General features: G+C 25.3%; 1 protein-coding gene across 9 annotated transcripts in view; it reads left to right on the top strand.

The window, feature by feature from the left end:
* LOC111678962 (potassium voltage-gated channel protein Shaker) overlaps positions 1-24,891 on the top strand; it is a 187,560-nt gene that overhangs the window by 74,764 nt on the left and 87,905 nt on the right. For 4 of the 9 annotated variants that reach the window (XM_046946428.1, XM_046946426.1, XM_046946427.1 and 1 more), the window contains exon 1: positions 22,615-23,031. The exons of 3 other annotated variants lie outside the window; for them this stretch is intronic. In XM_046946428.1, the coding sequence (XP_046802384.1) occupies positions 22,844-23,031 (188 nt within the window). In that variant the 5' untranslated portion in view covers positions 22,615-22,843. Of the gene's footprint in view, positions 1-22,614; positions 23,032-24,891 lie in introns of those variants that run through there. 2 more of the 9 variants (XM_046946431.1, XM_046946430.1) reach the window with 2 other exon arrangements.

Below are 24,891 nucleotides of genomic sequence, written 5' to 3'. Positions count from 1 at the left end.
CCACACGTATGTGTATAGGACATACACACAAATACGTATGTATGTATCTCTTACGAAACATGCATACTATAATTTTTTTGGTTTGTTTGTGTTGTTTTTATTGTAATTCCTTTTTATAGTCGTGTTTCGTTGGTTGTTCTTGTTGCTTCTTCCTTTCTTTCTATTTGTATCCGTTTAACCATACTGTTGTGTGCCATGCGATGGCATGCTGAAACCAATTTTAACATATAACAGACTCTCATATAGACAAACATACACATACTCTCACATAAATGTAAGGAAAAGAAGGAATAAAGCGTAAACGAATCGGTATATATGTATGGATGTGTAAGTGAGTTGGTGTGAATATGTACATAGAATAAAATGTGATTGCAGTTTGGTTAAGCGGTGCGAGCGCAGTATTGTGTAGTTTAGTATCAAAACACACTTCATACGTTCGGCGGCTGTCAATAAATAATAAAAAATAATTAAATATTTATAATAATTTATTTTACACATAAATAATTAATTAAACATTTATTACAAACAAATTAAATTATTTAAATTTTAGTTAATCATCGCTTAAAAAAAAAACAAAAAATATACATATATTGCAATTAAAAAAAATTTAATATTTTATGCAAAAGTGCCCATAAAAGTTAATTAAATAAGTGTCTTTATGAATAAATCGTAAACAAACTTTGCATCATAAAATATAATTAAAAAACTATCTGTGTTGTTAAAGCTCCTTATCAAGTGCTGTGTTACTACCAGTTCCAGTAGCTTTTTTAAGGTTCTAGTATTTTACATATCAAAAGGAAATCTTCTACAAAAAAATACTTATCTAAAAAATCCTTATATATTTTTTAACGATTTATGGTTACTAGTTTTCATAATTTTATTAAGTTAGTTTTTATTATTACTAACTTCTTGTATATTTCTATATTATACAAGTTTATATACATACTACATATATTTGAATGTTAGAATGAATGTGATACTGACATGTACATATGAATGTATGTACATATAACAAAATATTATTAATTATTTACGAAAAACAGAAACAACAGAGAAAATGAAATACAAAAAAAGCAGAACTGAACCTACCTGACACAATTTATAAAGCAGGTTTTACCTATGACTTGTTTTAAGTTGATTATACATACATATGTATATAATATACTCATTCACTCACTCTAGCATACTACAGCTACAACAATAATTTAATTCTAATTTTTATATTGCTGTTGCTGTTGCTGTTGTAGAAGTTCTTGCTCTTGCATATTAAAATAACAGTGAAACAGAGGCACATTTTGAATTAAGTTTGGCTTAGTTCTTTCATATTTCTATTGTTTTGTATGAATTAAAGTTTGTATATGCATACATGTGTAGTATATAAATGAGTGTATGTAGTAGTGTATGTTGTTAGGGAGTACATTAACAATAAACGTACTTACACACATATATAGTTGAAATATGTATATAAATACATATTATATTGTTATTATTGCTTTATTAAGCAATAAGATTAGATTTAAAAAAACTTTTTATTTAATATTGATAATACTACCGAAAACCCAACAGCCGAACAGAAGAAAAACGCAATAACACATATATATGTACTTACATATGTCTAAATGCAGTTGAAATTTTAGTTTTTAATTGACATTTCGTAAAATTATTTAATAAGACTTAATTGAATTTTTTTTTACAGTATTTAATCTAAATTAAGTATGTCCACTTTGAAAAGTTGGGTTTCCTTTGTCTCTGAAACGAAGTTTTTAAGGAAAAAATCTGGGTTTTCAGTTTTTTTATATTATATTTGGCCGTTATGGTTAGGGCTAAGTTAGTTAGTAAGTTAGTCAGTTTGAAAGGAGTATGTATATATACATACATCAAATCCGAAGAAATACATCTAGGCCTCTATCGGGCCTGTGGTGCGCTCCTTAACCAGTGCCTCAGGTGGGAATCGAACCCACCACCTCCGGTCTACCAGACTAGAATACTAACCAATAACCTACCTATGGCTAAGTTAGTAAAACATTGAAAATTAGAACACATCATGTAATAAATCTATGTTTTGTCCGATATTGTCGCTATCCTAAAGGATTAAAATATTAAGTTATACTAAAATCATATGGTTACAAATGAGCAAATTTTCTATTTTTTAAAACTGCTTACAATATTGACACCCTGTAGGATAATTGAATTAAATTAATATTTTCTTAATTTAATAATCTACTCTCACCCAAGTATTTCAATGTCTGGTTATATTTTATCGTAAGGTTAAATTGACAGTGTTTATACAAAAAATATTTTAACAGGCAAAATATCTACAAGTTTCACGATAACCATAGGTGATGTTTTAATTTTTTACTATTAAATGTGTTCGATTAACTAAATATAAAGTTTAAAGAATATCTACAGGTTTGACGATAAACGTAGGAGTTAACGCGGCTTAATAATTTACCCAATAATCTACATTTAAAAATACCTTTTTTAATGTAATTTTAATTTTACTATTAAATGTGTTCGACTAACTTACTAAAAAGTTCAAATAACTCTAATATGTTTTTAATTTTCTACGATTTGTTTCAATTTTGGTAATATTGAATTTTGTAAGAACATTTATTTTTTAAATATTTCATAAATATTTATAAATATAAAAATGTTCTTAATTGAAAATAATATTATTTAATTACATTTATTTTCTATGTCATTACCCCAACTGCTTGGGAATTTTTCAATTTAAAACCGGAAATTTAATTATATATATATTTTGTACCATTTAATTAATCAAACACTTTTTAATCAATTTCTATACAAATTATAATGGTTTAAATTCCTGCAAAAATTCCCAAAAATACATTTAAACAAATTGTATTTATTTGTGCGGATTTTTTTTAATCCCTTTACTGATTGAAATAAATGAATTTTTTTCGTTTTCAATAATTTAAAAATGTATGTAAAATATATGCCTTTTTCTTGAGTTGTTTTAATATTTGATCATTCCATACAACGATTTCCATTTGTGTGGTATAACATTATTGTCAAGCGATTACTTATATCAATGTTGTGGTTTACTGTGATAATTTTTTCGCATAAAATGAATCTCATTGATGAAAACATTAACATATTTCCAATATATTGTAAGCAAGAGAAACAAATATAATATTCATTAGACCAGCTGTTTTGAGAGTTTTATTTTAGATGAAACTTAATTTTCTTGTGTAAATTATATAAAATTTATGTTTAATTTCATCATTATATTCGTATTTTTAAATAAAAAATACTTTCATTTTAAATAAATAAATCCCTTTCTTTTCTATGTAGGCTGTCTTCATGGGTCATGGGTAGATTCTCATAAAATTTTGTAGATCAATTTGTGTTAATAAAACTTTTTCATATCTAAATCCATCAATATTCTGTTTTTGTTAAGCCAGTAAATTTTGTTAAATTTCTGAAGGGGAACTTATATTAAGTGTAAAATTAATTATTAACCGGTACTAATAACATTTTGTAGATCGATTTTTGGTTCATATAAAAAATGTTTAAACGATGTACTTTCTTTTTTATATCAGTAATGAGCGTTAACGTAATTTTTTAAAGAGAAACTTGTATAAAGATAAGGATCATTTACAAGACGATCCTCATAAAATCTAATATATATTTTGCATCGTATAAAACTTATTTGTATCGGATTTAATCTAAAGTCGGCCTTTTATAGGGGATAGGGTCAGTTTAGAACTATACCATAAAATTTTGCAGAGAGATTTTGGTGTGTATTAAAGTTATGACTGTTATGATAGTCTAATTAAATAGAGGCTAGACGAATTAATGGACCTATATTCCTCATTTTCAACACCTTATCACATTTGAGAATATATATCCAAAATTTCCCTATTGTGATTTCAATACTGAGAGAAATGTCTAGATCGTCTAAGAATTTAATAAGAACTTTTGGTGGTCTATAATCAATATTTCGATGTGTTAAAAAGGGAGTGACAAAGTCAATTTGATATTGGATATAAAAATTCAAAAGGGTGACAATAAATTAGTTATAAGTCCAATAATCTTAAAAACAATATATTAAGAAAATATTGGTACAAGGCGCACATTCCGACGGACGCAGATTTGTGGACCTTGGAAGATAGGATAGGAATTAATGAAAAAATTACATACATATATAAAATTATGAATATACATATACATATGAATATACACATTGTGACAAATAAAAGTAGATTATGTTCAATTTATTGGAAAAAATTATTCTTTAGTTAAAAAATAATTGTTTTGATAGATATTCCACTCTATCAAGAAAATTCTATAAGCTTTCTTTGATAAAGTTGGACATTTTGGTCATACAGGATTTTATTCAAATGAGTGTAACTTTTCACCTATTGATCCTAGAAAAAATTGTCCAAATGAGTTCAGATAGCTATTTTTTCATTCTTGTTTGTTTTTTTTTTTTTTGCTTATAAGAAAGCTTATAGAATTTCCTTGATTGAATGCGATTGGAATATCTATAAAAACAATTATTTTTTAACTGAAGAATATATTTTTAAATTTATTTTAAATGTTACTTAATTAAGTATTGATTGTTATTGTTCCCCTGTTATTGTCATCATATGATCTTGGTCACTACAATTATTGCGTAGCGTTTTTCGTGTCTATTATTGTAATCCCAAAAATAGCAACAAAAATTATTAATGTGTTTACTTGATTGCGTCAAAGAATTACTTACTCTTAAAACAAGAAGTCTATTTGGATAATAATCCATATCCAATAAAATTAAAATAAAAAAAATACAAAAACTTTAATAAAGTAACAAATTGTCTATTTGTTTGGCTTTAGACGAGGGAGTTTTTGTTGTGTAACATCAGCAAAATAACAAAAGGAAAAATGTGAATAGATAAGTGAAACATATTTATAGAAATACCTAAAAACTATTAAGTTCCCCTGGGTGAATTCATAAAAGAATGGTATATTACTAATATTAAACAATAGCATACAAACTATATGATTGTGAACTGTTATATAAGATTTATATATAATAGTTTGTGTTTATTAAAGAAAACAACTTCAAATAATACGGAATTTAAATTTCAACAATTCTAAACCGAAACAAGTTGTTATTGTTTTGTTATTTTAACAACAAAAAACTAAATAAATTATAACTAAATACACCCATTCTCATAAACGTATAGATGCATTTTACCGGCAACAACAAACAAATGTCAAGAAAACATTCATTTACATTACTCTTACATTCAGTCACTACGTTATCATATAAATACACATATGTATGTAGTTACATACTTAGGTATAATTTTATGTGTTTGGAAAATTTATTCGACAGACAGTATGTCTTTGATATTGTTGGCATAAAAATATAGAGAATACCAACTACTACAGTGGTAGCAATAGCAATATTTGTCTCAAAAGACAATAGCAAACCAAAACGTGAAATAATGTCGAGAAAAATATTTATTTATCTTCTTGTAACTAATGTGCAAACAAATTATTCACATAACAAAAACAAACCCAAAAAAACACGTTACAAAACAAGAACAGATTTTCTGTGTGTGTTTTTATAATAAGCTCTTCTTCATCTTCATCATCATCGTCAACAAGAACTAATACTTATAAATTGTGTATGTAAACCCCTTCCTTTGTCTCCCTTCATCTTTATCATCCGGTTTTGTGGTTGTTGTCTTTCAGTACAAATATAAGTGCGTCTAATGTACAACCGTAAATACAAAATAACAACAAATAAAGAGCCAAAACACGTTTCTTTGAAATAAGTGTATGTATGTGAATATACATACTCTCTTACTCATTCTTTCAAACAAACCTTTGTGCATATATTCTATATATTTACTATGAAAATTTTGTAGATGTGTTAACATGTACGTATACGTAATATTTGAATTTTCATATTTAAAATATAATTTTTGTAGCCGTTTTTATATGTAATGATTTTTTTGTACAATTTATGTAATTTTGTTTGTCGTCGTGAAATGTAGGAAAGTATCTGCTGTTTTTTTACCGAAGAGGTGCTTGCATAGTAAAAGGCGATAATTTTTGATTTATTTACATGTGTAAATATTATATGTTTTTTGTTGTTTTTACTGCTACTTGTGGTTATTTTTTGGTACTTAAGTACATGCATATATTTTCATGAGCACATTCTTGAGAAATTTATATAACTTTTGGTTTTTATTCTTGTGCGTTTTGCCCTATATCGAAATAGTTTGTTAATTTTGTTTTAATTTAGGAATGATCATGAAGGTTACATAAAGTGTATAATGAAACACAGATCGTAATTTTAACTAATTCTTCTTTTTTTCTTAGACTCATATAAATACAGATAAGAAATTTCTGTAGGGCGTGAGCGACCATATTATACCCTATAACGTTAATGAGATCTATCATATCTGATTTATTTGATTTATCATTCATAATACAGCTTTATTGTTGAATTGTATGCTGCATTAGAATTGTTTCAGTATTTGATTGATAAAAAACAGTTTTCTAACGGACGGACTTAGAATTAGGGGTAGAGCCAATATTTTAATTTAAATGAATACATTCTAAATTTGGCCATCATTCAAACTACCAATGATTACTTCACTTCCAGAATAAAATTTAATAATTTGTAACCCTTTAAATTATTTAATGTTCATTTCATCTTTTACAAATACCAGCCTTTTTTTAATTTTCCATTAAAATATATTATAACTTTTATTAAAATATTAGACATACTTACATATGCATGAAATGTATGTTGAAATATAATTTTAATTTTTAAATGACAAATACATAACGTTAATTTAAATAAGAATATAAATTGTTATATCTTAGTCTTTTAGGCAGACTTTTAGGAATATTTTTAAATATAAATTTTACAAAAGTCAAATTTTATTACTCATACATTATTTTTTCTACAACATTTATTTATGAAAGATGGATTTAAAAGTCAATGTCAAACTTTAAATGTTTTAAATACCATGACGATAAAATATAAACATTTTAATATTTTGTTAAAACCGTTCTTATTAAATTACCGAAAATCTTTGGTAACGAGAAATATTTTTGGATAAAATGTTTTTTTAATAAGCTTTAACTATTTATTTTATGTTTTATGTGTTTGTTGTTTGTCTTTTAAATAATTAAAATTATTTTGAGATGTATCTTTTTGTCTTTCATTAAACATTTGCCAAGTCTTTGTTCTTTGTACACAATATAATTTTACATTATATTGTTTCCTGTTCCTCCTATTTCTTAGTGATAGAATACAAAAACATACTATGCTTTTCAATTGAATAAAACCTTATTCTAATATACAAATGAGACCATTATTGCGTTTTTATTGCTCGATCTAATGGCTAAAGGTACAAAAAAAAATAAATGATAAAAAAAAACGCATGACTCTTGATTTGTTGGCTGCTGTGTTTGAAATTTTCTAACGTTCACTGCAATTCAATTCTTAATGATTCCAATTCTCTATGCTTTGGCTGGCCTTATTTTTTATATTTCTATATTTGTTTATGTTGTTGTTGCTATTTTAAGATTCAAAATAAAACAAAAAATAAAATTCAGTAGACAGCCTGGTGTCTTAAAATCATGCCTTACTGCATTATACCATTTGGATTTCGATGTAAATGAGGTCATACCTTAGTATACAAGGATCTCTTGCTCTTACTTCTGTATTTTGTACATGAAACTATAATTATGTTTAAATGTACAAAAATAAAATCAACTGAACAAAAAATGTTTAAAACAAAAACATAGAAAAACTTTCTATTTTCCATTGGCAGAAAAAAGTAACAGTTTCTGGGAAATTGTATATAAAAGGATTTTAAGATTTAGCAAAACGGAATAGAACAAAATTGAAAAGAAAATGATCATAAAAAACATGAAAACTTAAAAGCGTTTGATATTTAATACTTTTTTGTTGATTATTTTGTTTTACAACCTTTTCTGAAAATCTTCCATTATTATGTTTAAATTGTTTCTCAAGATTTTTTGTTCTTTTTTACATGGCAAGGAAAACTGTTGGTATATGTATATCATGTACATTTTTATAGACACACTTAAAAAATATAATATAAGCATTTCTTTGGCAAATTTGTTTTCCTTTTTCTATTTTTTGTTTTATATTTATTCGATACATTTGATTTAATGTTGATACACAATTTTGCGGCAAATGTTTTATGTTTGACACACTTTAACTGACTGGCTTTTTGTTAAATTTTTTGGAATCTCATAAATGTAGACATGTGTATCCAGATATAATAAAAATAATAATACTTATATATATGTACATACATGTATATTAGAGTATCCCAAAAACAATATTTATTTAATGTGATTAAAAATTTTAGTTATAAAAAGTTTACAATTTTTGTTCTGAACTGTAGACCATATGAATTTTCCAAATTTGTCGATACTTCGAAACTCTTAAAAAACTTTTGCTGCGGGACACTCTAATGTAAAAACATAAAGCAAATACTATGCTCAAGAGAAATGTATTTTAAAGATAGGAATAAACTCATTCGTCCATAAAGATGTGTGTGATTTTAATAATTTAAACCTGTTTTAAGTATATTGTAAATCTATGCAAATATTAATAAAAGAAAGGTATAAGAAAAAATTTATCGAATGAAAGTTATTGAACCTCGTACATGTACATTATTAAACGTGTCTAAGCATATATTTTAGATCCAGCTGTTGTTCATCAAAAAGTGAATTAAAATTTTTAAATATTTCGAATAAAACTGGATTGTTAAGTTGGTAACAACTGCAATATATTTCTAACCAAAAATTTCTGGCTTTTCTTCCAACACAATATTTATTAATTTAAAGTCTATAGAATTACAATAATTGTAATTAATTAAAAAGTTGATGAATACTAAAATAAATTATTAGAATTGAAATTAAAATAATTTTGATGAAAAAAAAAACAAACTCTTATCGATGTATCATTGAAGAAAATTTTTCCATATCTTTTATTTTGCTATAGATACATATAAAACCGTATACTTGTTATAACAATTAAATATTTATTACACGCACCATTGTGAAATAGAGAAATTTGATTGACAAAATTTAAATTTGAAAAATAAGACATTATTCACATATAAATTTTTTTAAATTAAATATTCTTTAAAAAAAGCCTTTTATTTTGACAAATAAGTTATAAAATCAAAGATTATAATAAGACCTTTTTTTAATTCAATTAATCTTTAATATTTGGACTCGTCACTATTTCTCAAAAAACATTAAAAATTTACTTCTATAATGTTAAATAAATACTATTGTTATTTACTAAAGATCACTGAAATATAAAATATGCCGTTACAAACAAAAAAAGTTGATTATAATTTCCCAAAAGTCTCAAAAATTCATACAAATTCAAACCTTAAATTACATAGTTCGACGAAAATTAAAAAAAGCGAAACCCTGAACCCGAAACCCGAATGATATTTGAGAAACTACATAAAATTTTTAAACAATTTCAAAGGTTTATAGGACACGATATTTCAAATACATGTGATGGAAAAATTCTGACGTTAAATTCGAATTTTACAAAAGTATACTTTAATCACTGGGTTAAAAATTTGTCGGCTTGCTTTTTGCCCGTATTAAAAATTGGAAAAATTAATAAAAAATTAAATAAATTATGTATTAAACACATTAATATAAAATCTAAAAGTAACGACTTCTATGAAATAACAATTAAAATTAATTAGAACGACAGAAATGACAAATGCAAATCAAATAGGAAGAAAAAAACAAAGGTAATAAAACAAAAGTGACTAATAAAACATTAAAAATACTTAGTTATATATAGAGACGCACACAACAAAAAAAATATTGTTACAAAAAAAAAAAAAGCCGCAAACTACCATGCGGCTAAATGATGGTGAACAAAGTAAGAAATAAATACATAAACAATAAAACAAAGCAAAAAAGCCATCATAGTACTTTGTGCTCAGCATTTTTTATAATATACATACATATAGTATAAAATAATTTTCTAATTTATTTACAATAGTATAAAAATGCTCACACAAGTACAAATAGTTGTGTTTAAACTATAGTATAAATTTAGGCGATTTCATAAAAAAAATAGAAAAAAATACATCTGTATGTATGAATGTGCAATGTAATAGTACTCGTATCTGTATTTCAAAATAATACGAGTTTTTTATGAACAGGAATACAAAAAATAAAATCGAGTTTTTATCTCTTTAGAAAATAACTAACTATTATTTACATACAAAGAGGTATGAGTTTTGTGTGGTGGTATCTTTATTTTCATAAAATGAAATACACGTGCTCAGCTCCTCACTACAACTGTGCGCATACGCATACATACACATATATTTTAGTTTATTTACATACATACACGCATACCCAAACGTATTCCTGCTAAACACGCAATAGTCTAACAGAGCTACCATATTTTTTTTTTTTTTTTTTTTTTTTTGATACATCTTTTAAAAGTGTTGTTGTTATATGTGCATGCCAAAAAAAATATAACACACACAGTTACATACATGTATACATATGTTTACATAAGAAAACAGCTTGAATAAATACATACATACAGAGAAAAACAGGATATGAAATAAAAAACGCACTTTGATTTTTAATTTTTTGTTACTCTTGTATGTGTATTCGTTCATTTACATGTGCGTGTATATCACATGTATTTCTCTCTATAGTTTTTTCGACAAGCCTTTTTAATAACTTTCTTCCTGATGTTGTATTTTATTTTTCTTTTTTACTGTTTCTTCTTTGATAGTTTTCTCTACAAAACTTTTTCCTTTCACTAGTTAAAGTTCAACACTTTGTAGTACGCAACGTATTCCTCACATTTTATAGTTTTAAACATTTGCGTTGATGATATTTGTAATAATAACTTTCTCACAAAAAAAGAAAATTATGTAATTAAGAAATTAATAAAACAAAATAAGAAAATTAAAGTTATAAATTTGCATGAAATCAGTGTTTTGTAAAACGCCAAGTGTATTAAAAATGTTTTAACTAAAAGAATAAAAAATTTAAAGAAATATAATATTGTGTTGGAATGCTCTCAGTTTTTTAATTTTTGAATTAAAGAAAATTTAGATAGAAAAAACATCAAACATTTAAATTTTTTTCTTAACAATTCTTATAAAATTTTAATATTTACATCAACAGAATTTTTTGCAAATAAATTTTTTATACCCACTATCAAAAAAGATTGGGGCTTAAAAATACGAAGAAAGCGATGAAATGCAACTAACAAGTTCTATACAAAACCAAATCGATGTCGAAAATTGTATGAGTATCATTTTATAACACCGTCCAACACCATTTTTCACACACGAACCAAACCATATACATACGAAAGCACATAATTTATATGGTATAACTGCGTACTCAGTTTTTCATTTTCTGATCGTTTGTCCTTTTAAAAGGACTTTAAAATTTGAGGTGCATACAATTTTCAAAAATTTTTATAAAATATTGTAAGCCACCCTATTATTACAATATGGGTATCAAACTAAAGAGGACAATTGCAGTATTTTTATCTTGTATTTTGTTTTATGTTTTAAGAATAAAAAGATGTAAAAAATATCCTTATAAAAGTTTATCCTTTATTATCCTTGAAATTTTATACGAAATTGTTCAACAAAAAATATTCATAATAAAGACATTAGAATGGAGTAAAAAAGTCTGAAATTTGGTCTTCATAGCTCCATTTGTTTAATTTTTATAATATTTTTTAAATATCTCAATAAATTAATTAATAAAATTTTCCCCTCTAAAAATTTCAAAGTCCTTTTTTTGTTTAAATATTATGTAAAAAAATTAGAAATTTGTTATTGTGGAACCGAGTTTCTTTATCTCTATGATAAAAAATTAATAAAAAGTGGAAACTTTGAAGAATATGAAGAGAAAACAATCGATTAAGGATATATTGCACTTTTTATCCTTTTATGTTAAAACTCCTTTCTTGGAAATTATATTTTCCTTTTTAATTTAACACAATTATTCCGAACTCTATAGTTATTCTAAATTCTATATATCTTTTAAAAATATCTTTGACATCCCAATAATGTTATCAAAGTAGTTTATTATATAGTTTTTATTAAAAATACAACAGTGCGAAGGTATATCATGTGCAATTAGTAAACCATGATATACATAAATATTTAAACAAGTTAGGATAGTATAGCCGGACTTGGCCGAGCATATCATACCCTACACCAGTTGTAAATTTCTTTCAAATGTGATTTATTTTAACAAATAAAATATTTATGTTGAATTTTATTTCAATTGCGACATATTGAAGAAAAACTAATTTTCTGAATGTGGGCTAGAGTCGAATAGAGATTAAAGGACTGCACAAGACAACAATAATGCGACAATTTGTTAAACAAATATCGTGTGCGCTATCATAAGCAGGCCTTTAAAACGTATATTATAAAATTAAGAGGAGAGATTTATTTCTACATATATAAACGTTTTTTATGTAGCTTTTCATCGTGATATTAATGTTTATATTAATTATATTATATTTTACATTTATATTAATATTGCGCTTATCATATTATCCTGAAGTGGATTTTAGATTTCAGAACATGCATGTTTTAATCACTAAATCGTCATTATCATACGAAATAAAATTTTATATATATTAAGACATATTATCTCAACCACCGGTTATGTTTAATTGGTAGATATTTTGTCTGAAAACTGTCAATTTAACGTTAGGATAAAAAATTAACAGACATTGGGATAATGGGGGTAGGTAATTGGTATAAATAATTAATTAAATTAAACAAAATATTCTCAACAAAAATTTTTTAATTTGAATACATCTTAACTTTTAATTTTTTTACAAAGAACTAATAAAGATAAAGACATGAAATTTGGGAGTCTGCAACTCCATATTTGTAAATATAACATATATTTTTTTCTAAAAAAAACTGACTATAGAAAATAAGGATATTAAAGGATTAAAATTTTAAAGGACATTTTTTTATTTTTTTTATTCTAACATTTTAAAACTATTTTATTTGTAAAAATACTGTTATTCTCCTCTTTCAATCGATACCTATATTGACCTACTAGACCAAACCAAATTTAAGCTAAATATAATTATACTTACTCTTCCTTTTAAACTTTAAAGTCCTTTTAAAGGAAGAAACGATCAGAAAATAAAAAACCAAAAATGTAGTTTAACTATATCAAGTATGTAGTTTCCAACGTATAGGATCTTGCTCATGTGTGCAACAATTTTTCCCAATTTGTTGTACGGTGTAATTGACGAACACTTTTGAACAAAAATAATTTGTTTTTAAAAATTAATATTTTGTTAATTCAAAAAACCTTTGAAGTCATATTTGTTGTTTATAGAAAAACATTCCTTTTACGGCATACGGTTTGATGGTGGGTATATAAGATTCGGCACAGACGAATATAACTTCTTATTTCCTTTGAGGTTAAAATAACAGGGGGGATTTTTCAATTAAATAGTCATATCAAATTTATTAAATAAATAGTATTAAACTATTAATTAGTTGTTCAGTTTGTAATTTTAAAATCTTCTAATTCTATGTTGTCTTATTGTAAGTAAGCTGAAATAGATGAAATGATTTGATGCCGTTCAACTCTTTTTCGAAATGTGTAACTTATTTTTTTGCATGTATTTGCGTACATAAACTACTTGTATTTCTACCCTAACTTTATTTTTTCCATAGTATAGTTACAACATTTCATTTTCTTTCCCTTTTCTCATTAAATATGCCAAAAACAAAGCTAGACCTCATAATTACACAAAAATCCACACTGCTCACCACAGACCTATGCAGCTTACAGTAATCTTGCAGTTTCAACATAAAAGTAAACTTTAATTTTAGAACTAAGTTTTTCCAATTTGTGAAGTAAAAATTATTCTAAGTTTTTACATTTGGTACGAATACTTAGAGTATCAGAGCATTCACTACACCATGCATGCATCATAAATAGTCTAAATGAAGGCAAATCCAACAAAAAGCATAAAATACAAAAACAACCTCAATCAAAATGTTAAACTTCACAATTTTGCAAATAAAAAACAAGAAAAAGTTTGTTGTGGTTCATTTTTAGCCAAGACTAAAAATGCAACACAATTTTAACACAGATTACAAAGAATAACAAAGTTTTAAATACATACTTTATGGCAATATTTTTTTCTATGAACTTACAATTAAAGTTAAAGTTACAGAAAAAACTATATATTGTTAAATAAATTTTTCGATAACTTATAATTTTTCTTTATAGATTTCAGTCTTTTTTCAATTATAACAGTTTAAACAAAACCATTAATAAACATTATTGATTTTTTCCTTTTATTGTGTTTTATTATTAATAATTTCTGAAACTTTTTATATCCGAAATACAAAATAAATAAATTTATTTTCAATTTCCCAGTTTAAAAAATCGTAAAAATTCCTCCTTCATACTAATAACCAAAACAATCAATTATCTAATCTTTGTTGGTTAATATATTTGGTTTTTGTATTTTTGGTTATTTTCCTCTTCTATACACATTGTCGTGTTAAAACTTGCCTGTAAATGGCGTGCTAAACGTTAGAAAATATTTAGTAAATAAATAGTATATAAAAGGATGTGTATATAAGGATTAAAATGTATACATATATATATATATATAATATATATATATATATATATATATATATTATATATATATATATATATATATATATATATATATATATATATATTATATATATATATATATATATATATATATATATATATATATATATATATATATATATATATATTATATATATATATATATATATATATATATATATATATATATATATATATATATATATATATATATTATATATATATATATATATATATATATATATATATATATATATGTATATATATTACTTAAACTCGTACAAATATATTTACACTAAATACTAATAGTTGTTCTAAATCAAAATAAACCAAAAAAATATAAAGAACATTTACTAAGTACCACACTAAAACAACAATAATATTGGGGAATACAGTAAAGAGGAAAAACCTTTGGTTGGTATTTTCCCGCAATTATTGATTAGTTCTTGTTATTTAGGCGCTTAAATACAACAACACCTAACACGACAACAAAAATAGAAAGTAGCCAACACTTAAATTGTGTTGAACGTTCGTGTACATAGGTCGATTATATTGTTGTTGTTTTTGTCTTTTCGCTGTTGTCATTAACTTTAGCTATAGAGAGAAAATACTTAAAGTTAAGAGAGTTTGATTAATTTCATTTAAGAAAAAAGAAACTTATTTACACCATTTGAAAGTATGCAATTACAAATTTTAACAAGAAATGTAATACAATAACTGCTCCTCAAAATTTATCTAGTAAAGTTAGTTAGTTCAATGGTACGGCTTTATATGTCACAATGTTAAATAAACAAATATTAATATCAAAAATAAAAAATTGCTAAATTTAATGATTTAATGTTATAAATTAAATTTATTAACAAAAATGTTACCAATTAAAATGTAATATTTGACATTTTAACACATTTTTTTAATTTGAATACAGTTAAGTTTTTTATACGCATCTAATCAAATCTTTGCAAAACAGATTCTGCAATAATCATCATTGCATTAAATTTTGTTCGGTTTAAACATTTCTGTTTTAATTCAATACAAAACAAAGCCAAATGTTTCAGTAAATTGGCTATAATAAATTGCCAAAATAATGTACACATAAAATTAAACAAAATTCGTATAAAATTAAAATACAAACTTAACAAAAAATACCGTAAAACTAAATGGCAGTCTTCATGAATAAAATGAGAAATGCTTAAAAAATGCTACTTAATTCGTTACCAAAAACTAACGTAAATTCAGCTCATGAACGACTAAGCAGTACAGAGTGAATGAACAACATAGTAACATGCAATGCCATAATTACGAAACAAACCAAATTTATACTTTAATTTTACATTTCATTTATTATCAGTTGTTTAAAAGAATGAAAACATAACGAATTATTCATAATAAATTTTAATTATTATATTTACTAAACTAGAAAATTATATTTTTTAATTCTTTTTAATCCCCAATGTAGATGAAAAATATCGAGTTTTTTATGTGTGCGTTTTTTTAATTTTGTATTATAAACTTGACTAAAAGCAAAAATTAACATTTTTTCATTAAATTCATGTTTGTAATTATGTGTGTATAAGTGTATATTATATTCGTTTTGATTATTTAGTTTGGGCCAGTATGTGTTATGTGTGTGTGTGTTTGGAAAAAAATATTAAAATGAATAGTTTTTAGTTGTTCTCTGGTGTGATTATTGTTTTTATTGCCCCTATTCATTGCTATTATAGGAAAAAAGTTTTTTATATTTTCATGACTGTTAATACAGAAATATTTACATTTATATTAGACCTTACCCAAAATATGTATCTTTCATGGAGAACATACTTTTTGAGAAATTGTTTAGAGATTATAAAATAAAATTTTTTTGTAAGTGTTTTGAAATATGATATTTTTGTGAAAATAATTTTCAAATTAATCTTAATTACGTAACGTATATTGACATAAAGGCAACTTATTAAATTCATACGCCCCGTATACCCCAAATACAAAAATTTACTTAATTCAGGTAATATTTAAAACAAAAGGTTCTAGGTATTTAAAAATACTATTAACTTTTATAAGAAAATATTCGTATCTATTCGATTAAAATATATGAAAATAGGGGTGTTAATTTAGAAGTGTATTGGTAATTTAGTTGTTCATTCATAATTGATTTAATCAACTGAAATAATTTCGTTAACCATAATTTACTAAAGTTATGACTTCAAAATAACAATAACTCATAATATTTACTATATATTAAAATAATTGTGTATCGAAATGGAGGTACACGCAGAGAAAAAACATGGTTCGGCATGGTTAGGAAACTATTCTATGTTTTTTGTTACAATAATTTGTTGTCATAACCAAACAATTTTTATTTTTATTGAACTTCATCAATATTTTAATTACTGAAAACATTTATATGTTTTGACAATTATAAATTTGAGAATGATTCTCTGAAAAATAATTATTTTTACAATTTTAGAATCATTTAAACTATCAAATAATCATTAAATGGTAGGATTTTACACGTTTATGTATATAGTGTTTAAGATATAAGTAAAATACGTTTACTATTTAAAATATTTTGGTATCGCCATTATTATATCTGTTGTATGGCTTATCCATACTAGTTCAGATAAAATAAATTGTTAATCAAATGCAGTGTTAAAATAATTGTGAAAAGTAAATACTATCTAAAAATATAATAGGGACCATAAAAACTTAATAATTAAAAAAAATTATATTGTGTTTATATTGGCTTGAAAGTGTGGAAATATATTTTTTATGGGAATATCAGTGCTTGGAAGTTTTGTGTTCGTTTCAAAGAAAATAAACAAATAATTACATTTTACGCAGAGCACATAAGATTAACCATATTATGTTTAATATGTAACCATAATACGGTTACATGAAGACATGTGACTACTTGTAACCATAATATGGTTACTTGAAACAATAATATGATTACATGAAGCCATTATATGATTACATGAAACCATAATGTGTTTGCTTGAAACTACAATATGATGCTACAACATCACATTATCACTATGTTATGATGAAATATTCGGACTATATTTAATCATAATATGATAGGTTATTATACTAATAATGATCATAATATGTTTTAAATTTAACCATAATTCTAACCATAATATGTTGCTCTTAGATTATAGTTACCACAACTATATTTTTTCTCTGCGTGTAGTATAAGTAACTTTTATTTTTGTGTATTAAACAAATTTTAGTTACTATTATTTTAAAAGAATGAAACGATTATTTCATAGAAAAATATTATTTTGCTCATTATTTAGGTAGGTGGATAGGAGGATCTATAATACATCAAATCCTAAGAAATATTCCTAGGTCAATATTGGGTCTGTTTTGTGGAAAAAAATGTTCACAGTTCAGAAACTCAGTTTTCTTGGCGTAATTTCTAAGAATACTCCAATCAGTGGTAGTCAGTGATGTTATTTGTTTTGTTGCGTCGAATGGTTTAGAATTTGTCAGGTTAAACAGTCCCGCCTTCTACTGTAAAATTGCCGGGAATATGCCATCCGATCTTGCAGCTTTATAGGGAGTAAAGCTTTCGATTGTCTCCCCTTCCTCCAATATCGGTTCATCTATGTTATTCGATATACCGGGTGGGAAACTATCTAGCTTTCCCATTCGTATTTTTCGGGGCTTATTTTGGGATATCCTTACCTTCGAGGTTGCTTTATCCGACTGCTGAATATTCGGCTTGGTGATGTCGCCCTTACTCAGAGGATTCAGACTTGAGGTTTCTTTTAGTTCGACTGTGTTTTAGAAGACGTTGAGCTCTCTTTCTTCTTATGTTTATTCTCAGTTGTCAACTCCTCGGGAGACTTTATCAGATAGAAAGTTTACAAAATATACAATGTCAAATTTAATGCTTTTCGAAAAAAAAACAATGTAGAAATTTTTAGAACTTCAAATTTCCTATTTGTATGTTCAATAAATTGTTGTACGATTTTTTTTAATTACAGCATATGTATTTATATTAGTCAAAAAAATATTTTATAATTTTATTTTTATCGATTAATGTGGGCAATTTATTTGTTAACTTTAAATATATACACATTGATTGTTGAAATGCAAATAGTTTATTTTTTTAATATAATTAATTATATTTGTTCTAACTTTTAGCAAGTAATGTTAAAATTTATATTATATTCAACAACAACTTAGATAAAACATCATAATACTTATCATTATGCAAATACTTACAAATTACTAAAAAAAATCATCTTTAGTGGTACAACAAATCTAAATGAAAAATATGTTTACATTTCATTTCCGCTCTCATCCATTTATGTAGTAGATATTATAAATATAGTTAAGTTTTCTTTTCAAAGCCAATTTTTACAAGGAATTTCCTTGTTGGAACCTTCTACACCGTACACAATCACACTTTACTTTTATTACAAATGAACAACTAACGTTTAAATAAATTACTTATCGTATCTCAATAATTTATTGCTAAAAGGGTTTCGTTGACACCTTTTAAATTGCTGGGTCTGGTTATTATTAAACCACAGCAAGAAGTATTGTTTAAGTATAAGTATGGGTGTTAATTATAGTAATAAATAAGAATGCAACTTACGTTTGTCTATGTGTGTATCTTTATTTATTGTAAAGTGAATGTACTTTAAATGACAATCACTTTACTGAAGAATTACACATGTCTACGTATGTATATACAAATGCAAGAAATAATGAACTGAAAATTATTAACAATGAATATACATACATATACCTATTAAGCATGTTTTGACTGCAAGTATAGACTGTGGTAAGAAAAATGTCTAATAAGTTAATTAGAAAATGATAATTTTAGTATTGGTTTATTAAATGTGTGCGTAATAGACATTATAGACAATTAGCAATAATTAAAAAACAAAACGAACAAAGTATTAATAATTATTTATTGAATTGTAATATTAAACTGCTAAAAAGTACAGTTTTAAAAATATTGAAATCGTTTTTAAAGTGAAAATTTATTAATTAAAACTTTAGTACCATACACTTTACAGAATGTTACATAATTGTAATCAGATTCTATGGTGAATAGAATCGCAATAAGTGGTTTTGAAATTAAATTAAATATTTAGAAAAAATAACATTTAATAATATGCTGTCAAATGCACAAAAAACCATAAAACAAAATGTTACATACTGTATTCAAAATACTGCGAGCATTAAGGGTTAAACAGGTTGTAAGCCAGCCAACCAAACAGCCACCCAGCCCTCAGGAAATAAATGACATTACAACAATTTTATTTTATTTCCTATTTGATATTAATAGAGAAAAAACAACAAATACTATAGCTATAGCAATATAAAAAAAACTGAAAATCAATATACAAACAACAACATGAAAATGTGAACAAAAAACATGTTGACAGAATAATGTACAAATTTGTACATCACTTTTATTTTTTACAATTTCTTGAACAAAACAAAACTTGTACTCGTAAAACATACTTAGTCCAAAATGCCAACTTCTCGTTGTAATTCAATTTGTTGGATTTTAAGTTGAACACAATAAACAATAAACAAAATAGAGAGAAAAACAATACGACTGCTAACAACTATTGAAATCGTTTTTAACTAGGAAAAAGTTAAAAATGTACAAACATTTCGTTTGCAACTAAATCTGAGAGATTTGTTTTTTAAAATAAATACATAAATAAAAATTATTTATGTTTTATAAATATATTTTAATCTGAGAAAAATGAGGATTATTTCTGATTTTATTATCTAACACTTTTGCATTTTACATGTACAAAAAAATAAATCCCTTTCAAAACATGCTGTCATTACATAATTTCTTATCACAAATTTGTTTGTAAAAATATTATTGTTCTGTACATACGTATGTTCGTAAAAGCAGAGTTACAAATAGTAGTAATTTTATTTGTTTTTATGCCACTATTCAATAAAGTTTTAAATAGAATACATTTTGTTTTTGTAAAACATTAATTGAAATGTCAAATGTTAAATTGTGTGTTGATATTAATCCATAGATAAAGTTTTTTTTTATATTATGACATAATACCAACGACGTCAATCACTAAAAATGTATGTATTTGTTTTTATTTCTTCATTTGTATTGTTTGAATTGTTAATATTTTTTTTTTTTTAATGTTAATATTCCCATTTATTGTTGATTATAATAATTGAAATAAGGTTGTTAATAAAAGTATTCTATAAATAATGTAAAGCTTTTATTTTTAATGAAAAATTTTGCAATTTTGATGATTTCCACAAACAGTTCTCAAAAAAATGAATGATATGATAATTTTTTTTTTTTGTTACAATTTTTATTATGAACTGAACAGATACTCAAAAATTAAATTCAAAAATGATTTAATACTAATTATTTATAAAATTTTAAGAGCATTTATGCCAATTAATATAAAAGTTTTCAAAAAAATGCAACAACTAGAATTTTGACCCCGGAATGAGCTTTATTTAACCCCCAAACTAATGTAATATTTTAATAATACTCAATGAGTATTGAAAAAATATTCAATATAATTTATGGTCTGTCAAAGTTTCCTAATCCAGAAGTTCCATATGGCACTCATGTTCACCTAATATAGAAAATTATACAAGAAATAATTTTCTATATTGAATGACTTCGGTATGGATCGGACTTACTATATACATACAGCTCTGCGGAGGGACCATGTCCACTAATGGATTTGTTCTTAATAAGGAAAAGTGTTATTACTGTTTGTAAGTAAATTTTTACCTGAGGGGCTAATTTAAAGTTCTATAAAACTAAATTTTGCCGATTTTTGTGGACATAATAGAATATTTGACGTAACTATAAACCCAAAGACCCTATTTCAACCATGCGTCCTTGGACCAAAAGAAGAGTGTGTTCCAAATTTTATCATGGTTTCATGGACACACAGACAAATGGACGGACAGACGAAAATAGCCAAATCGACTCAGAAAGTGATTCTGAGCCGATTGGTGTAGGAACAACATACTATCAAATTAACTAGCTAAGATCAATTTTGAAGATTTTCATAGTTTGAAATTTTATTTAAATCCGTATGTGCAATTGTCTTATGAGTTAGTTGATGTTAAACAATAACAAAAAACAGCTGCATACAAAATCAACTTTGTTTGAAAACAATAACATGAGTGCAGGTCATGAATGAGTACTCCTACAATAGATTTGTTGTGTGTTTGTGTCAGTGGGTGCAAAACATTTACAATAGATGTCATGCCTTTGCATATTAAATGACATCCGGTTAATGGCAACGAAATCAAAAGCAAAATATAAACAATAAAAAAACAACACAAACGCCGAAACAAAAATGAGAATATAAAACCAAAGCAAAACACGAGACACATGAATGTGTGTTAGTCTCGTGCTGCTTGGCGATTATCATGTATGCATGTTTGTGTGTGAGTGTGTGTTTAAATGATAAGACAAAGAGTGAGGTTTTAGGATGTTAAGAGAAAAATCGTGACAGCATAAAATCATCAAACCACATGTATTAAGGAAAAGGGCGGGATGGGAGCATAACAACACAAATAAAGAATGTAAATATAAACTGACATTTACTCACGTATTTACGAGTATAACCAAAAACACATCAAAAAAGTTCTTTTTTGTAATTCCAATTATTTGCGTTAAAAATACCATGCAATAGCATTGTGTCAAAACAAAGAACAATACAGTGTGCAAATTAAAAAAAATAATAATAAAATTACATTTTAAATAATTAAATAAGAAATATGCAGCAGCAATAAAAATGAAAAGAAGAAAGGGTTAACCTCGTCAGAAAGCAAATGGCAAATTAAACAAAAAAAATAAGGAAAAAGGAAGCCACAAAGTAAAAAGTTAAAAGAAAATGTTAAACCCGAATGTAGACTGTAAAATACATACATAATTCTTTAGAACTTTTTGGCATAAAAAAAATGTAAAAAATGCCTAAATTAAAATTTCAAATACATTTCGAAATGTGAATTTGTTTTGTTTTTTGTTTGTAGTTTCAATTTTTATTAGTTCAAAATGTTTAAAACAACTATTAAAGGAATTTGTTGTTTGTACAACATAAAGAAATAAAAAAACGGAATTGTGCTGTGATATATTTGGTTTGTGGTATTTTTGACGTTGTTGTTTTTATAAGGCAACATGGCAGCTGTTGCTGGCCTATACGGTCTGGGCGAAGATCGTCAGCATCGCAAGAAACAACAGCAGCAACAGCAACATCAGCTCGAGCAACGCGAACAAAAAGAGGAACAAAAGAAATTAGCGGAACGTAAATTGGCCAGAGATCAACAGCAGTTTTTGAAAGATCAGCAGAGGCCATCATTTGACGGGTGATGTATTATATATTTATTAATATTTAAAATTAAAAAAAAAATTATAAGAAAAATATACGTAGTAAAAAACGGCAGAAAAGAGATCTTTGATGATGTCCAATCGAATTATTTCTCTTATAATTTTTTATGCATATTGGGATGAGTAACAGTTTGACAAACTAAGTATTACCTTAATACTTTAGTAGTATCCTTTACCAAAGTAAAAAATAAACTTAATTATAAATCCTTTAAAAAAGCTTTAATATTCGAAGGAAAAATAAGTCATTTATTTATTATGCTTCATCATAGAGTGCAATGCGATGGATAAAATTATATTGTATAACATTTTCATATCAATGGATGGACTATATATGCTTCTTGAAATACAGTTACTTAAACAAATGTTAATAATTATTTTGTTTTGTTTCATGTTTTATTAGCATATTTACTCGCAACATGAAATTGTTTATTATATATTTTTAATGTCTATACATTATTGCACATTATCCTTATTAAGGATAATTACAATTTAATTTTTTTTATCTCTTCAGTTTTTGAAAAATGTTGTTCTTGTTGATTATACAATAGTTGTTACATAATGAAGCGAAAAAAATAAACAAAAGAATGAAAGAGAATAGAAAATAGAAAAGACAAATGAGAAACACATTTAAGACAAGTGGTCGGCTGTTAAGAAAACAAGAACCACCAACATCAGCAGAGGGAAAATTATTTTCATTAAAACTCGTCACAGTTATTTTGAAGAGTATGTGTATTATATACATATACATTTACATTAGAGGTGTCCAAAAATTCTAGATTTAGCTTAGACTAAAAACTTAGTGGTGTAAAAAAATTTACATTGGATAAATAAAAATTGTTTTTTAATTCATCAAAAATAATGACATTTAAATCATATATTTTTTTAATATTTGAATAAAAAGTTTTGTCCTTAATAAAATTGTCTCTTTAATAAAATCGATATTTTTGGAGATCTCTGTTGTAAATATAACATACACAGACAAATCTATTACTGTGTTATACAATTATTTGATGACATTACTATTACAAGAACAACAAAAACTAAAATAAAAATACAAAATAGAAAAAAAGTTAATATTTCTTAATGGTTGTATGGGAGTGAGTGTGAATGAGTGTGCTATAGCCAACAATTGCAAGAGTGCAATGTTATGTGATTTACAAAAACAAAATATGAGCAAGTCATAAAAATTCAGCTATAAGGAAATGAGAAAAACTGTTAGGAATTGCTTTTGTTATTGTTCTTGTTTTCTTTTTGTTTTTTTTTAACTTCCTCATAGTTTAACTGCACAAAAAATGTTGACAATTCATTTTAATTGTAGCTTTAACAAATATTATGGCACAATTGCACGTGATGTCTCCAAGCTTAGAGTGAACAAACAAAATTACTCCCCAAAGGACAACGCCTTTTTTTTGCCAATTTTTATGTGAAAATTTTGTTGTTTTTGAAATACAAAAAGCATTAGGAGAAGGATATACTGGTTATAGACGATAATAATTTGAAATCAATTTAGTTTTGTCCATTGCATAATCGATTTTAAACCATCAGTTTTTCCTTTCATATCTTATACCAGATTCTTTATGTGCAAAATTATGTTAAAATTATCTATATAAACATTTCCAGCATTTGGTTATTATCCTGTCCTGTCTTTTTTTAATATTTTTTGTTTTTATATTGATTATACCCTATACCACTATAGTGGGGATGGTATTATTCATTTGTGCTGAAGTTTGAACAACCCAAAAATATTTGTCCTACACCAACCTTAAAGCTCAGATTATTTTTCTGAGTAGAATTAGCTATAAGCGTCTGTCTGCCTGTGTGTCCATTGTGCAAGCTAC

Source organism: Lucilia cuprina, chromosome 3 (assembly GCF_022045245.1).
Source record: "Lucilia cuprina isolate Lc7/37 chromosome 3, ASM2204524v1, whole genome shotgun sequence".
NCBI lineage: Eukaryota > Metazoa > Arthropoda > Insecta > Diptera > Calliphoridae > Lucilia > Lucilia cuprina.
This window is presented reverse-complemented; position numbering and strand designations above follow the sequence as displayed.